Source organism: Mobula birostris, chromosome 1, assembly GCF_030028105.1.
Source record: "Mobula birostris isolate sMobBir1 chromosome 1, sMobBir1.hap1, whole genome shotgun sequence".
Lineage (NCBI taxonomy): Eukaryota > Metazoa > Chordata > Chondrichthyes > Myliobatiformes > Myliobatidae > Mobula > Mobula birostris.
Genome location: NC_092370.1, coordinates 125,212,548 through 125,229,091, shown reverse-complemented (window position 1 = coordinate 125,229,091; position 16,544 = coordinate 125,212,548). Strand labels below are relative to the sequence as shown.

Here is a 16,544-nt window from a genome sequence, read left to right as displayed (position 1 = left end):
GTCTCTTTCAGTTTACTTCATGCAGTTATAAGATCCTGATTTCAGTTTTCAATCTTTATATAAAGTTCTACCATATTACAATATTAGGATTGCAGCACATCGAGCTGTTCAACAACTCCTCAGTACTGCAATGAAATATCAGCCAAGGTATTTGTACTCAGGATTTTAGGGCTGGTCTTGAACCCACAAACTTCTGACCCTAATATCCCAACTGAGCCACAACAGACATTTTGTATAACTCTATCAAATCATCATAGTTGCTAGTTCTATTCATAGGTAAAATTGCAGTGGAGCAGGCATCATGTTAAATCATGGTGCTGTTTAAAGTTGACTGAATTTGGGGCCCCTTTTAATAAAAATGTCTCAAGTTCCTTCATTTATTTTCAATACAGACATTCAGGATGTTTATTTCACACAACCAAGCATCTCAGTTTTGTGTTTTGCCAATTGCACTGGTAAGAAGCTCCAGATCACATGGAAAATTAAGGGCACTTTAAAAGCCAGAAATGTAATTTGTCTCTGTGGTCTTAAACATTGCAACACTTCGTAAACACAAAATAATCTGCAGATGCTGGGGTCAAAGCAACACTCACAACACGCTGGAGGAACTCAGCAGGTCGGGCAGCATCCGTGGAAATGATCAGTCAACGTTTCCGGCCAGAACCCTTCGCCAGTCCTGACGAAGGGTTCCGGCCTGAAATGTTGACTGATTGTTTCCACGGATACTGCCTGACCTGCTGAGTTCCTCCAGCGTGTTGTGTTACATTGCAGCACTTGTTGGCAAGCCTCTCACCAAAATTCTAGTTTGCACCAAATCCTGTTCACCCATCACCACAGTTACTGACTGACAGTAGCTTCTGGTGCTTACTCTCTCTCTCACTGGACTTGTCTTTCACTATGCCTGCAACCTTTTCTATCTTTACAATGTTTGGAGCTCTGTGTTCCTTCAGATCTGGCCTCCCGTGCATCTTAGAGAGCCAGCGTAAACACAATGGGACAAATCTCTGCCCATTTATGGAAGTAGGTAGGGCCATACTTGATCTGAACCACTGCCTGTGGTCACCCCACACCAGCCTCATCTTTTCTAGTTGCATAGCTCCCCATAACCTTAAGGCCTCAGTAGTGTGCACATCCATCATAATCTTAAGCAGACTGAATGCTTGTTACAGTTTCACGTTTCTAGTTTTGTATTTTGTGCCATTTGGAAAAATATTTCTTTTCTCTAAGTGTCATATTTTACATAGGAATATTCATCAGGAAAAATGCACTTAGTTTATCCTAATGGATGATTAGAATGACCTTTTGCTATTAAGAGGCATTTTAAAAATAACTGGTATGTTATTTCCACAATGAGGATCGACCAAAATCATCTATTGTCCAGAGCTGCTGCATCTGTGATTCTGGAGCAATAACCCTATCCTGGGTCAAGCTAGAGTTCAGGAGTTCTCTACCAACAGGATTACGACATTGTGTTCAATCCACAGATCCTCCAAATGGAAATAGAGTACAACCAAACCTGAACTGATCAATGGTGAGTTAACTTTGGCTTCAGTGCCAGTCTGTGGGCAGCCTCTGTGAAGCCCACAAGCTAACCAACTCGGCCTAAACCGTCAAAAGTAGGAGGTCAAATCATGCCTTAATCCCACAGACACTTTCCAATACCTAAGGTGCACTTCCACACTTCAAAACAAAACTGACATGGAGAAGGTAATGTGGTCAATAAGCTGGGTCATGTGCTAAAAAAACACTGCACCAGTGAACCAAGTTTAATCTTGGCTTCTGTCTGTGTAGAGTTTGCACACAGCTGCCAGGTCCTCTGGTTTTCCTCCACATCCCAAACATGTGCAAAATTGGCTCCTATAAGTTGCCCCTAATGTGTAGATTCGAAGCACAGAATAAGATGGTAACCGAGTAGGACTAGGCACAGACTTGGCGGGCAGGACTGGCCATTTTCGCAATGTCTCTGGATAAAGCAACACAATATTGGGATTGATAACCTAGGCTGCACCAAAAGTGGTAGAAAAGAAGGTCAAAAAGCAACAGACTACACGTTCAAAACATTTTGAAATTTAATTGTAAATCTAAGTTAGAAGCCAGTCAAGAGAGTTCTTATTAATAGAGCAAAACAGCATGTAACCAGGCATTTTGGCCCAATTTGTCTATGCCAATGCTGATGCTCACCATCTAATTTGCCCACATTTGACCTATATCCAGCACCCCTCCTATCCATGAACTGGTCCAAATGTCTTTTAAATGTTATTACTCTACTTCCCTCAATTACTTTCTCTGGCAGCTCATTCCATGTATGCACCCTCCTCTGTGTGGCAAGCTGCCCCCCCCAACCAGGTCTCTTTTTAAATCTTTCTCCCCTCGCCTTAAAACTATGCCCTCTGGTTTTTAGTTTCTCTCCACTCTTGAAAAAGGGTATGTGCTTTCATCCTATCTATATCCCCCATGTTTTTATATACCTCAAAAATCACCCCTCAATCTCCTGTGTCAAGGAAATAAAATCCTAGTGTGTCCAACTTCTCTCTGTAACTTAGACCCTCAAATCTAGCAGCATCCTTGTAAATCTTTTCTGCAGTCTTCAGTTTAATTAGTTCGGCACAACATGATTGGCCAAGGACCTGTTGCTATGCAGTAGTTTTTTTATGTTCAAAGTGATCTGATCGAGGTGGTCACATGCATGGGGAGATGACTAATGATGTCGAGTACATGTGATTTCAGAAAGCATCTGTTTCACTTTATGCATAAAGGACCATAAACAAAAGTAAAAGCAGATGGAGCAAGAGAAAACAAAAGAATAGAAGTTTATTCCATGGTATACAGAATGTGACAAAGTAACATACCCAGGAATCTGTTCTGCTGTGTTCACTTTCTGTGTCAATAATGTACGAGGAAAATAAATTTTATACTCAAGTTGCATTTAAAATCATTATATTTACAGGAGGTTATAAAAGTGACACTGCCAGACCATAACTGGCCAGTACCACAACAGATGGGGATGACTGGTGAATGATTGGAAGTAGGGGTTGACAATAAATGTACCTATGTATTCACATCAGCAGCAGGAAGAGTTATCAATGGTAAAATGCAGAACTGGAGAAGCAAAGCTACAGAGGTACAGGCAGGCAGCAATCTGGAGTTCTGTTTAATTTCCCTTCCAACAGCATTACATAATCTTTGCATGTATTCCCTTGGGATATGCATGTTGGGTGGCAATGGAATCATGATGTTTGAAATGATAATGCCACTCAAGATAGAAAAATCTATTTTGACTAATGGGGGATTCTGGAATTTAGCATTAGACCCTGCTATGTAGGAGTGAAATCTGAAAGCTGTTTCGGTTAGATCTGTGAACATCCCGTGCTCATCTTTAGATTTGTTTTTATGTTGCAACCTTAAACACAGGTAACTAAATGGAATCACAGTAGAAGCAGCAATAATCCCAGTCAAACAATGCAACCACTCAAAGGATGAGTCTCATCTTCTGTGTAAACAGCAAAAGGTCAATATTCCTGATTCCTTATGTTCCAGTCACTGATCATCAAAATATCCAAATTATCAATGAATTCACCACACTGACAGCCCTGTTCCTAAATCCGGCAACTGCACTGTCAGTTTCCTTGGATATGCTAATTCATTGCATCATCTGGAGCATGACTGCAGTCTTTCATTTAACATTGCAAAATATTTTCTCACTGCATAAAACTTGGTTTAAATGGAATTTTGCACAATTTTAAGAGAACGAATTATCCAGGCTATGAATTAGCAGATTTAAATAAATGTTGAAACTCAGTAAATATTCTTATGTCAAATCCCCAACATGGTGGGTCTTTAGTAAACTATTTCAGATAGAGGACGGAGGTTGATGCAGTAAGTAAGAAAATTTTAATATTGTGAATGCAAATTCATTTCTTCATCAAACAAAATGTTACCACATCCGATGGTAAATGTACTGGTTAACTAAATCAGTTAAAGAATGCACTAACTCAAATGAAAGGAAAGTAGAATCAGACCATGCACTGTGCCAGCACTATCACAGTCGATGCGAGAAATTTTAACTGCTAAGCACTTGCGCATAATTTGATTTTCCACCTGACACTGTACAAAACTAAGATGCCAAATGTTTTTCTCACTATATATGCAGTATGCAGTGTGATAGGCTACAGAAGGTTTGCCGTCTGGCTTTTCCATGTGTTTTTCAAAGTTGGGCATCAGCTCCAACCATGTTAACAAGTCACTCCCAAATACAGAGACGAGAAGATAAACACCGGTTTCAACAACTTTGTGTGAAGATGCTGGTCATTTCCAGTCTGGACAGAGATGAAGGTCTTTGATGTAACACTCTTCTCAGTCTGCCGGCCCCTGTGTACGTAACTCTCTTGTTTTATCAAAGTTCATTGGGAAGGAGATGTCCGTTTCCTGAGAGCTGTCACTGTTCGGGGACTTTATGTCCCCCTTGAGCTGGGCCTTGCTGTTTGAAATGCGTTGTTGCTGATCTTTCAGCTCCAAGTAGGAACGGGAGAAGGTGTGAAAGATCGAGGTAACTGGGAACGCCATGAGGAGGATGCCACTCAGGATACTGCTCAAAGCCACTACTTGACCAGGTATGCTGCGGGGGACCATGTCCCCGTAACCTACGGTGGTCATCGAGATCACTGCCCACCAGTAGCTGCTGGGGATGCTGGCAAATTCATGTTTGGCACCCAGCTCCCTCTCGGCTAAGAACACCAGGGGTGAGTAGAGCGCCATAGCCACACAGAGGAAGAGCACGAGGAGCCCAAATTCCCGAGTGCACCGTTGAATTGTGAGTCCCAGTGTCTGTAACCCCAGAGAATGGCGCACCAACCTCATCACGTACAAAATCCTCAAGGCACGCAGAACCCGGAGGACCAGGCCTATTTTCTCCAAGTCCAGGTTTCCAGAGCCGCTTGGCTTCTCCTCAACTGAAAAGGCATCAATAATCAGGCTGATATAATAAGGCAAAATGGCCATTATGTCGATGATATTCAGAGGTGTTCTCAGAAATGTACACTTGCTCTGCGCTTGGATGAACCGCAGTAGGAACTCGAATGAAAACCAGGCCACGCAGACAGTCTCCAGTACAAACATGTTGTAACACTTCTGGGAGCATTCACCCTAGGGGAAGAGAAAGAGGAAAATCATCTTAACATGATGAAGATTTGAACATTCTATCACATCCAGTGACTTACTGGGTGAATCAACCTGATTAAAGGGAATACTGAGCCAACCAGATGAGGTCATGCATTTATTCAGCACAAACAGGCACTTTGACCCACCTTGTCTATGCTGATCATTAAGTACCCATCTATATTAATCCAACTGACCAACACTTAGTCTGTTGTTTCCTATGCCTTGGTGATTCAAACGCTCACCCAGATACTTTTTAAATGTTGTGAGAGTACCTGCCTCCAACATCCCTTTACGCAGCAAGTTCCAGATGTTAACCATCCTCTGGATGAATGTTTCTCTCTCTTTAACCACCTGACTCCTTACCATAAACCCGTGTACCCCCTCTGGTTACAAATGTCTCCTTTATCAAAAAAAAATTCTCACTATCAAGTGGGTGGGAATCTCGTGTCTTGATTCCTGGTCAGTATTCTGATCAGTTATGTTAGGGATCAGAAAGGGTCCTTACAACAAAATGCAACTAAACAGTGCTAGGAAGTGTAGTTTGTTTCGGACAGGGACATACCCAACTGTGATGGCCTTAACAACAGAATAGAATTTACCTGGTCTTATTGTCTGGTATGGTTTATATTGTCATACGTACCAAGATTCATTGGAAAATCTTAAATTTTGCAAGCCATCTGTTCAGATCAATTCATTAATGGTACAAAGGAAAACCAATAACAGAATGCAGAACATGAGGAAATCTGCAGATGCTGGAAATTCAAACACCACACAGAAAAAATGCTAGTGAACGCAGCAGGCCAAGGGTCTCGGCCCGAAACGTCGACTGTACCTCTTCCGATAGATGCAGCCTGGCCTGCTGCGTTCACCAGCACTTTTTGTGTGTGTTAACAGAATGTAGAATATTGTTAGTTACAGAAAAAGAACGGTGTAGGCAGAGGATAAGGTGTAAGGACATGATAAGGTAGATTATGACGTCAAGAGTTCATTTTCAATGTACAGAAGGTCCATTCAAGAATCTTTCTCACAGGAGTACAGAGAGAAAGATGATACTGAAACACACATGATCGTTATGGGATCTGACAGGGTACATCCTGAGGGAATGTCTCCTCTAGTATAGAGAAGAATATCAACAAGGTTGAAGGAGTGCAGAGAAGATTTACTAGGATGTTGCTGGGTCTTCAGGAGTTGAGTTACAGGGAAAGATTGGACAGGTTAGGACTTTATTCCTTGGAGCGTAGAAGAATGAGGGGAGATTTGACAGAGGTTTACAAAATTATGAGGGGTATAGACAGAGTAAGTTTGAATAAGCTCTTTCCACTTAGCTTAGGGGAGATAAATACGAGAGGACATGGCTTTAGGGTGAAAGGGGAAAGGTTTAGGGGGAACATTAGGGGGAACGTCTTCACTCAGAGAGTGGTGGGAGTGTGGAATGAGCTGCTATTTGACGTAGTAAATGTGGGCTCACTCTTAAGTTTTAAGAATAAATTGGATAGGTACATGGATGGGAGAGGTCTGGAGGGTTGTGGACTGGGTGTGGGTCAATGGGACTAGCGGAATAATGTTTCGGCACAGACAAGAAGGGCCGAATGGTCTGTTTTCTGTGCTGTAGTGTTCTATGGTTCTATGGTTCCAGTGGTAGAACATGGGATTATAGTCTTGGTTTAGGCAGTCATAGATTGAGGGGAATTTCATCTGGGATGGTGAATCTTCAGAATTCTCTAAAGAGGCAGTAAGAAATTTTTAGACTTCAGGAAAATTAAGGGATTATGGAGATTGGGTAAGAAATTTGGACTGGAGGCTAATGATCATATTGTACACTGTACATTCCACAATCTGCAGCTCTTTGCCCCAACCTATCAATTCCCAGCCTTTATCATTACTAACACCCTTCCCTTCTCCACAATGCCTCCTCACCCAGATCTGCCTGTGGCTTGCTCCACCTCTCCTACTTGCCTCTATACTTTGGCCATCTCCCCTCTACTCTTTCAGTCCTGATGGAGTGTCTCAACCAAAATACCGGTTGTCCATTTCCCACCATTGATTCTGCCTGACCCTCCAAATTCCTCTTCTTTTTAACTCCAGTCCCTATTTTATTTATTCTCCATTCCTAATAATATTTCAACTGAATGACTTGCTAACCCATTTCACAGGGCAAGAGTTGATGGGTTTTAATAGGTCTGGAGTCACATTTGGGACAGAGTATGTATATTTAGCAGATTTCCCTTAAAGAATAGGAGATGCATTTTACTATATCAGTTATTTCAATACGAACCCTAGTTCCAGATTTAGCTGAATTTAGGGAGGAATTGAATGTCATTGTCTAAAATACATTAGTCTACGTTGGCACAGTTGTAGAGCCTCTGCCTCTTGGCTCCAATGACCCAGGTTCATACTCACCACCAATGCTGTGTGTGTGGAATTTATGTTCTCTGTGACCACCCAATGCTCTGGTTTCCTCCTACATCCTAGAATGGTGTGGGTTGGTCGGTTGACGAGAAGTCACTTGATAGAATCGTACAAGATGGTAAGAGACATAGATCAAGAGTATGGCTAGAGACATGGCTAATACAAGGATTTAATTTGAATGGAGGAAAGTGTAGAGGGGATGTCAAGGTTAAAATACTTAGACAGAGTGGTAAGCACATGGAACACCTTACCAGGATTGATGGTAGAAGCAGATATATTAGGGCCATTTAAGAAGCTTACATTGGCACATGGATGGTAGAAAATGGAGGACTTTATATGAGGGAAAGATTAGATTGATCTTAGAGCTGGTTAAAAGATCAGTACAACATTATGGGCTGAAGGGCCTGTGCTGTAATGTTCAATGTTAATTAGCCACTGTAAGTTACCTTTTGGAAGAATCTCAATGAAGTTGACGGATGTTTGGAGAAGTCGATGAATGGATTTGGGTGAGGGGGGTGCTTGAGGGTCAAAGGGCTTGTAGGACACTTAACCCCACCCCACCCCATGACCATTGCATATTGCTTGTGCAAAATTCAAGAGCAACTGCATCCTACGGAAATAAGCCCATCAATCTGCAGTCCCTTGAGGAAAGTAGGCAAAAGGAGAAAATACTGTACTAGCATCAGGTCCATTACTTACACAAGGGAAATCTCTCCCAATCAGCATCTTAAACCGGGAGCTTCTGCTTCAAATACAGCTCAAATAGAGACACTGAAAACATTTCATGACCAATGAGGGCACTGATCATATACCATGTATCTTTCCATTGATTCTTTTCACAACAGTTATGAACACAATTGACCACTGACTGGACTCCTTTACAGCACTAAACCGACAAGTTATTTAAAATTTTAAAAAAACCCATTAACTTGTGCAACTGAACCTATTACGTTAAGTCCTTTAGATCAAAATATCTGTAAAATGTTTGCAGAGTTGTTGGAAATTTACTCAAAATTTATAATAACATTGCCTAACCAGAGGACTAGAAAACAGCTTGTGATTCCACCCTTACATCTGACAGTCTGACTGGAAATGGTATAAAAACAGAAAATGGAAGTCTAGGCAATTAATCCAAATAAACAATGGATTATCAAATGCAATTTATATTGAACAAATTAAAAAGAAAATAGTCCACGTCCCTCTTTTTCTTATCTCTGTTGCTCTGGTGTTGACTTGTTTTGAGATTTTTCACCAATGTTGGCTGACAACATAGATAAAATTGGCTGAATTGCTTCTTCTCTGCTAAATTTCCTCATCGTTAAGTTAAAACCTGGACAGAGTGCCAGCGGAATTAATAGTGCTGGAGATCATCCTATTGAATACAAGGAGATCTGCGCAATGTAAATTTCCCCCTTTCTCTCCTTTCCACAGCTCTTTTGTTTCAACTCACCACTTCTCTGCTTTTCCCTCACTCCCTCCCATAAACTGGTCCATTGCTTCTTTTTTTAGGCATCCGTTAGTCTCGTGAGATCATGGATTTGCGCCTTGGAAGGTTTCCAGGGCGCAGGCCTGGGCAAGGTTGTATGGAAGACCGGCAGTTGCCCATACTGCAAGTCTCCCCTCTCTACGCCACCGATGTTGTCCAAGGGAAGGGCACTAGGCCTGATACAGCTTGGTACCAGTGTCATCGCAGAGCAATGTGTGGTTAAGTGCCTTGCTCAAGGACACAACATGTTGCCTCAGCTGAGGCTCAAACTAGCGACCATCAGATCACTAGACTGACGCCTTAACCACTTGGCCACGTGCCAATATGGTCCATTGCTTTATGGACTAAACATTCATTAGCATTTTCACATTGATCTTCTCTGTAATTCAATGAAAACCAATTTCTGAATCTGTTCAGTACAGTACTATGACATTAATATTATGTCAGATTAAACAAGATATCTCTATCTTTCCACTTAATTGTAGATTTACCAGCTGTATTACTGCTTAAATGGAATATTACACGATGCAGTACCTGCAGAATTTTTGATCCATGATGCATTGCGAACAACTACTAACTTTTCTACAAGCTCACTGCTGGAATTCAAGCACTGATGATGCAGAAAAAAATCTTAAAGAATGCAAATAAGTATTCATTACAAATGCCACTAACCAGTTGGCAAAATATCACTACAGAGTAATTATGTTCATCCTTGGCAAGATTATACTTTTATAATCACACAGGAATAAACACAGGATCATAAGCAAGGGATGTAGATTCCAGAAGGGGAAAAAAAAGATCTAAGAACAGAATATTTTGTTGTATTGAACCAACCTTTACATATTGGGGCAGATCTTCCACTACCTGTTCATCTTTTCATCCTGTCTTCCTCTTCTTTCTTCTCACCTTTCCCACTTCAATGTATCTTATCCTTCCATACACTTTTCTCCTTCCTTCCCTTTACTCCTCCCCTATCTCCTTCTCCTTTGTAAAGGGGTAAAACTAGCACCAGAAAGAGTGTTAATGTTTTACAATGTGCTGGTATATACTAATCCAGTGAATTTTATTACGGTATACAGCCACCTCAGCAATTAATCTGTAGCTGCCTTTGAAAACTGTTTTTACAGTTACTAAATGCAGGCAAAACAACCTCTTTTGTAGAAGCTCAGATTCATAGAATTTTAGAGCACAGAAGAATGTCACTTATGCACGTTGTGTCAGTGCGCTTTCTTGAAAGTGCTGATCAATTAGTGCCTCTCTCAGTCCTGAAATTTTCTCCCCCTCCATCAAATTTCCCTTAAAAGTTGCTATTGAACATCAGCCGCTTCCAACTTTCAGATAGCCCCTCCCGTAGGAAAAAATCTCACCTCATCTCCTTGAAGTATAAACCAGGGAAGTTTTTTTTGTGAGCTCTTGTATTCTCCTTGTGTCTTGTTTACAGGTTTAAAAATAACATCCAAATGATCAGTATTCTGAAAAAGATACTCACATGTTAAAGCTCACTATCTGCAGATGAATAACTGCAGAAGAGCTTTAGATAATTAGCAAACTTGTTAATTGCATTATTTATGGCGTGGTTCATTTTTAATAGATACATTTTTGGTAAAGATATTATATGAGCAACATAATTAGACCTGTTCTTTCTGGTAATGAGATCAGCCGGCCAATTATATTACAGGCTTCAGTGGAAGATAAAGCTGTAATTCCAGCTAAAAAGGAGGCTGGTTTCTTTCTGCAGATCATTTGCTTTAGGTACATAAGTGTTTCATTCTTGATGCCTGTCCCCAAGAGATGATCATTATCTGTTTAGTAACAGTCATAGTTTGAGAACCTATGGGTATTTAGTAATGCACGAGGAACAGCTTTCTTTCCAAAAACAGTTATTACACAATGCTTATGAGAATGGTTCTCTTAAGACAACTGCACAATGTAATTCAGTTTGAAGCTAAATGTTTTCCATGGAATAAGGGCAAACTACATAAATTTCTGATGTTCCTTTAAGATGTATGGCAAGTCAGACAATAGACCAGATTGTGGTCATCTTTGTTGGTGGAGAATTACCAGACGGAGATCACTGTTTCACTGTCCAGCTCATTTACAAATTCCTCATCCATGCATTGAGAGGTTGAACAGTCAGCCCAGCAGTGGGGCACACACATATAGAGCTCAGGGGGTCACTGATCCCGAAAATGTCCATAGATCCGGGTGAATAAATTAAAGTTTTAATGTTTTGGCCTTTTAAAGAAAATTAAAATCATTCATCTTTAAATTATTTAAGTTTCTGCCCTGTTTTTGATGTATCAGAAACTTTTAAAATTACTCAACTGTCTTTGGAAATGGGCACAGAATTCACTAAGTCACTGCTTGGCGCCATTCACATCTCGCAGGAAGGACTCACGAGTTTAGTTGGTCTGGTCCTTTCTATTCATTTCACATTAGTACATGTGGGTACAACAGGGGGCGAGCTTGCAGATTGGGCCAGATCCATGAGCAATAATCAGAAAAGGACTGGTTAACTGGAATGCTGATATTCTCGTGGGATACAGCACATGCAATAGACCTCACTGACTACCTCCTGTCAACAAGACCACCTGTCTCCACCTCTAATATTTCATTAAAGGTTCTGACATGAAATGTCAACTCTTCCTCTCTGCAGCTGCTGTCTAAACTGGTGAGAACATCCATCTTTATTTCAGGCTTCACATCAATAATAATACTATTATCCTTATATCCTATTGCCTTGACTTATCTACTGCTGAAACCATCAGTCTTTGCTACTTTTTGACCCATCCTGTGCAACATTCACCTGCCGATGCTCTTTTCACTCTCTATCCAGTTCAGCTCATCCCTTAAGTTTGCCTCCCAAATCCCAACCTTCATCAAATTTTGATCAACCATCAACCTTGCTGCAATACTCCACCATCATTTGTGCTTAATTTTCATGTTAGCTCTGTGGCCTTCAACGCTCCTGTACTCCAATCCTGGCCTCTGTGGCCTTCAATGATCCTGTACTCCAATCCTGGTCTCTGTGGTCTTCAATGCTCCTGTACTCCAACCCTGGTCTCTGTGGCCTTCAATGATCCTGTACTCCAATCCTGGTCTCTGTGGCCTTCAACGATCCTATACTCCAATCCTGGTCTCTGTGGCCTTCAATATCCCTGTACTCCAATCCTGGTCTCTGTGGCCTTCAATGATCCTGTACTCCAATCCTGGTCTCTGTGGCCTTCAACGATCCTATACTCCAATCCTGGTCTCTGTGGCCTTCAATGCCCCTGTACTCCAATCCTGGTCTCTGTGGCCTTCAATATCCCTGTACTCCAATCCTGGCCTCTGTGGCCTTCAATGCTCCTATACTCCAATCCTGGTCTCTGTGGCCTTCAACGATCCTATACTCCAATCCTGGCCTCTCTAACCATCAAAGCTCTGGTACTCCAATCCCAGCCTCTATTAGTTTCCCAAATCTAATCACTACACTATTCACTATACAATGATCACTTTGCACTACAATGGATTTTTTTCCATTCAGAGTCCTGATGATCCTGATGAAGGGTCTCGGCCCAAAACGCCAACTGTTTTCTCCCATCCGTAGGTGCTGCCTGTCCTGCTGAGCTCCTGCAGCACATTGTGTGTATTACTCTAGATTTCCAGCATCTGCAGTACTTCTTGGGTCTGTGGATTTATTTTGTTCCAAATGTGTTCGTTCTTATAAAGATTCTTCATAATTTATGAATTTTTTTGTGAATACTACTTATCAGATACTTGTGATGCAGCTGCAATTAAAGTTTACATTTCATCTATGAATATATGTGCCATGTACATGATAATAAACTCAACTTCACAGCAATCAGGGTATGCCATCAGCAAAGTCCAAAACTTTGGACATCCCTCTGTCTCCATTTCTTTTCAACACAACACCTTTTTGCTTTTGCATTGAATGGTAGAAATTTGAAATAGAATAACATGTTGTTAATACAACTGTTCATTCTCCCTTTCCCTCCCCCTCCCCCCTTCTCCCATCCCTCTCCCCCCCTCTCCCTCTTCAGTTGCTGCCTGCCCTACTGAGTGTTCTAATGTGCTTTGTTTTAATTCTTCTTCAATCAAGGTTTTGGTCACAACTGAGAGGTTCTGATGATCTTGTTGCTGTTTTTCCATGTGGGTGATCTGTTGTTATTTTTTGTGTGAGAGAGAGGGGGATGGGGGTTTGAAGTTATAGCTGCCATTTTCTGGGTGGGTGATTTGTTTTTGTTCAAGGGAGGGTTTGGGGGGGGTTTTGGGAGTTAGTGTTTCCTTTTCTTTCTCATTGGAGGGGTGGTGTTGAAGTCTTTTCTTTCAATGACTTCCATGATTTTTGCTGTATTTCATGGCTGTCTGGAGAAGATGAATCTCAGAGTTATATTTTGCATACATCATTTGATAATAAAATGAACCCTTGAACCTTTTAAACCTTTCCTGTGTTTCAGTATCAAATATTCTACTGTAAGATATCTTGGAATAACCCATCACATCACATGACCCACCACACATACTGTTTCAAGCAGTATTAATGCAATTTGTCGCGACATAGCCACCACAGTGTCTTTGTTGCCTAGTATAGTTTTTTTTACAAGATTGTATTGCTGGAGCATAGATTAAGCAATTATTTGGAGTTAACTGGACCCAGAGGAGATTTCTTCAGTACCATTTATTAAGGCAGGCTGATGGTTGTGACAACAGATATATTTTTCTCTATGTCTATATTTCTCTTAGCAGTTCAACTAATAATCTGCCTTCACATTTTACGCACAGTCATTCTGCTCAATTGCCTTTCGATCATGCAGCAATGGTGTAGAACTTTCACTAAACCAGAAGACACGGTGATTCCAGGATGTAAATATATCCACAATTGATTTCATGGCTGCAGTAGGTTTAATAGATGTAATCCGAGAAGGAAATTGATGCTAATAGGATTAACCAAATTATGATTTCTTTTCTGAAGCAGATTTGTTTACTTTGAGAATAAAACAATTTGGGGTGAAAATTCTCCAATGGTTTACCTGTTCAACTGATCTCCTCTTCAGTAAAGCCCGAGCTTACTTACATCACACACGGGGATGGAGAATACACCTATCAATAATCTTAAGCTGCTAAACGCAGGGCCAAGGTATTTGTGCCTGAATGTGATATCTGAAAAACTCGAGAGTGGTCTACTGATGCTGACCTCCGTAAACAGGAAACTGTTGATTGGACTTGTAGATGTGTTTGCTAAATAGTGAGGGAAAATTAGGCTCTGTGTTTTATTACATTTATTACACAGCATTAAAAAATACACGTGGACTAAGATGTTAACTGTCCTGTGCTATCACCAGTGGGATCACCAGTTGATCTGCCACCCGTCTTCAGGAGTTTCGGCCCACTTATGATCAAGACTCCCTCAAGGTGGTGGGCCAGCAGTGCTAAAGCACCACCTCCTACTGGTGAGCTTAAAAACTTGGCATCTGCCTCTATCAGAGTTGTTGGTCACTTCCATCCAACAGATAGTCTGCTCTTCAGGTGTCTATGCAACTACTGAAGGGTTTGCAAGATAATGTGTACACTGTCTGACTATCTGCCCCTCTGGACATACTTGGTCCACACCCATGCTGATACTTTCTCTGCTGCCTCAGCTACAGCCCTGCTGGTTGACTTGATCTCTCTTCTAGTGAAGCCAAGGTCACGCAGCCACTTCTGGAGAGTGAACACAATAAACCCACGGCAGCCTACTTCGAATGGATAGCATGAGACCTTCCACCCTCTGTCTCTGCACTCTGATCTTAATTCTGCATACTTGGTTAACTTGCGCTCATGGGCTTCATCGATGTTGTCTTCCCAGGGGACTGTGAGTTCACCAATAACCACTTCTCTACTGGTGTCAGACCATATGATTATATCTGGACGCAATGTGGTGAAAGCTATTTGCTCCGGGAAACTGCCTTTCCCATCCAGGTCAGCCTTGACACACCAATCATTGGCTGAAGAAAGTATGCTTGATCGCGAGCCTGCTCTGTACACCCTTGACTTGGAGCCTTCTTTCACAAACGATATGCATACAGTACAAAAACAGGCACTTTGGCCCAACAACTTTCATTCTCACCATCGAATGACCTTAATATAGTCTCATTTTATTCTCCTATACTTCCATCAATTCCACCACTACATTTGCCTATCAAAAGATACCCATGTTTTAGGGTTGAAGTGGATTTCAATAAACCATACCTCAGGCAAATCTATCAGATAGGAAATTATCAACAAAAGATCTGTGATTACATTTTAATAATTTCTATCCTTTGTGGTTCTCCTGCATTAATCTTCAATGGAATAGTGACTTTAGATCAGAAGTTCCCAACCTGGGTTGCCCCTGCTTAATGGTATTAGTCCATGGCATAAAAAAGGTTGGGAACCCCTGCATTAGAAGCTTGTTTTAAATGTGAACATACTAACTTAAACCCCTGTGATTAATTCCAGCTCCGCAAATTTGACCAAAGACACAAGAGACAGCAGATACTGGAATCTCATGCAACACAAGATGCTGGAGGAACTCTCTGGGTTGGGCAGCTCCTGAGGAGGGAATTGGATGGTTGATGTTTCAGTTCACAACCCTTCATCTGGACTCCATCATCCTTTCTGACTTTCTGTCCCGGATACAGAGTAGTTTGTCCTCAGCAGACGCCACCACTTTGTAACCCTGCAGCTGCACATCAATGAGTTCTGGGCCCACCATGATGTTCAGTTCTTCCGTCACCTCTGCCTCTTCATATTTCTTTGGTAAGGAGTCCTTACCCCAACTGATGGTGCTTTCTCCCATCTCCAAACACCTTTTCCCTCTTGGCCATCCACTTCTGGCTCTATATCCTCTCTTTACCTTTTGATTTCCAACGGCTGGCATGAAGTCCAAATGAAAAGTCTACACTCAAAACATCAACTATCCATTTCCCTCCATGGATGCTGCCTGACCTGCTGAGTTCCCCCAGTATTTTGTCTGTTGCTTCAGATGTGAGGAATGAATTGAGCACAGGCTTCCTCGAATTAACAGTCATTTGTTCTCCCCACTGTGGGTTGGGAAGTATCAGGCGTCCATTGGTTGGTACTTGTGGAACTGACTTTTTGTAAATGTGCCACAAGTGTAACAAGAAGGTGGTGGTGGTATTGCATGAGCTGCAGAAGAGGTGATAGAGGCATATGCAGATGCAATTACAGCACCTAGAAGACATTTGGATAGGTACCTGGCTAGAAAAGGAGTGGAGAGATTCAGGCCTAATGCAGGTAAAAGTGATTAGCATAGGTAGGCATCATGGTTGACACAGACAAAGTGGGCAGAAGGGCCTGTTTCTGTACTATATAACTCTATGTGCAAGGTCAAAACAATAACTACATCAGGCACTGTGGTGTTGTGGTTAGCGATGTTCCACAAAGTTCCACCAAGTCAGGTTCAATTCTGACTTCTGATTCTGCAACCAAAAGATATTGTAAACATTCA

At 41.5% G+C, this 16,544-nt stretch overlaps 1 protein-coding gene across 1 annotated transcript in view; it reads right to left on the bottom strand.

Moving 5' to 3' along the window:
• Nucleotides 1–3,760: 3,760 nt before the first annotated feature.
• kcng2 (potassium voltage-gated channel, subfamily G, member 2) overlaps nt 3,761–16,544 on the bottom strand; it is a 72,125-nt gene continuing 59,341 nt past the window's right edge. The window contains exon 3 of the mRNA XM_072271353.1: nt 3,761–5,142. Coding sequence (XP_072127454.1) covers nt 4,354–5,142 — 789 coding nt within the window. The 3' untranslated portion in view covers nt 3,761–4,353. The remainder of the gene's footprint in view (nt 5,143–16,544) is intronic.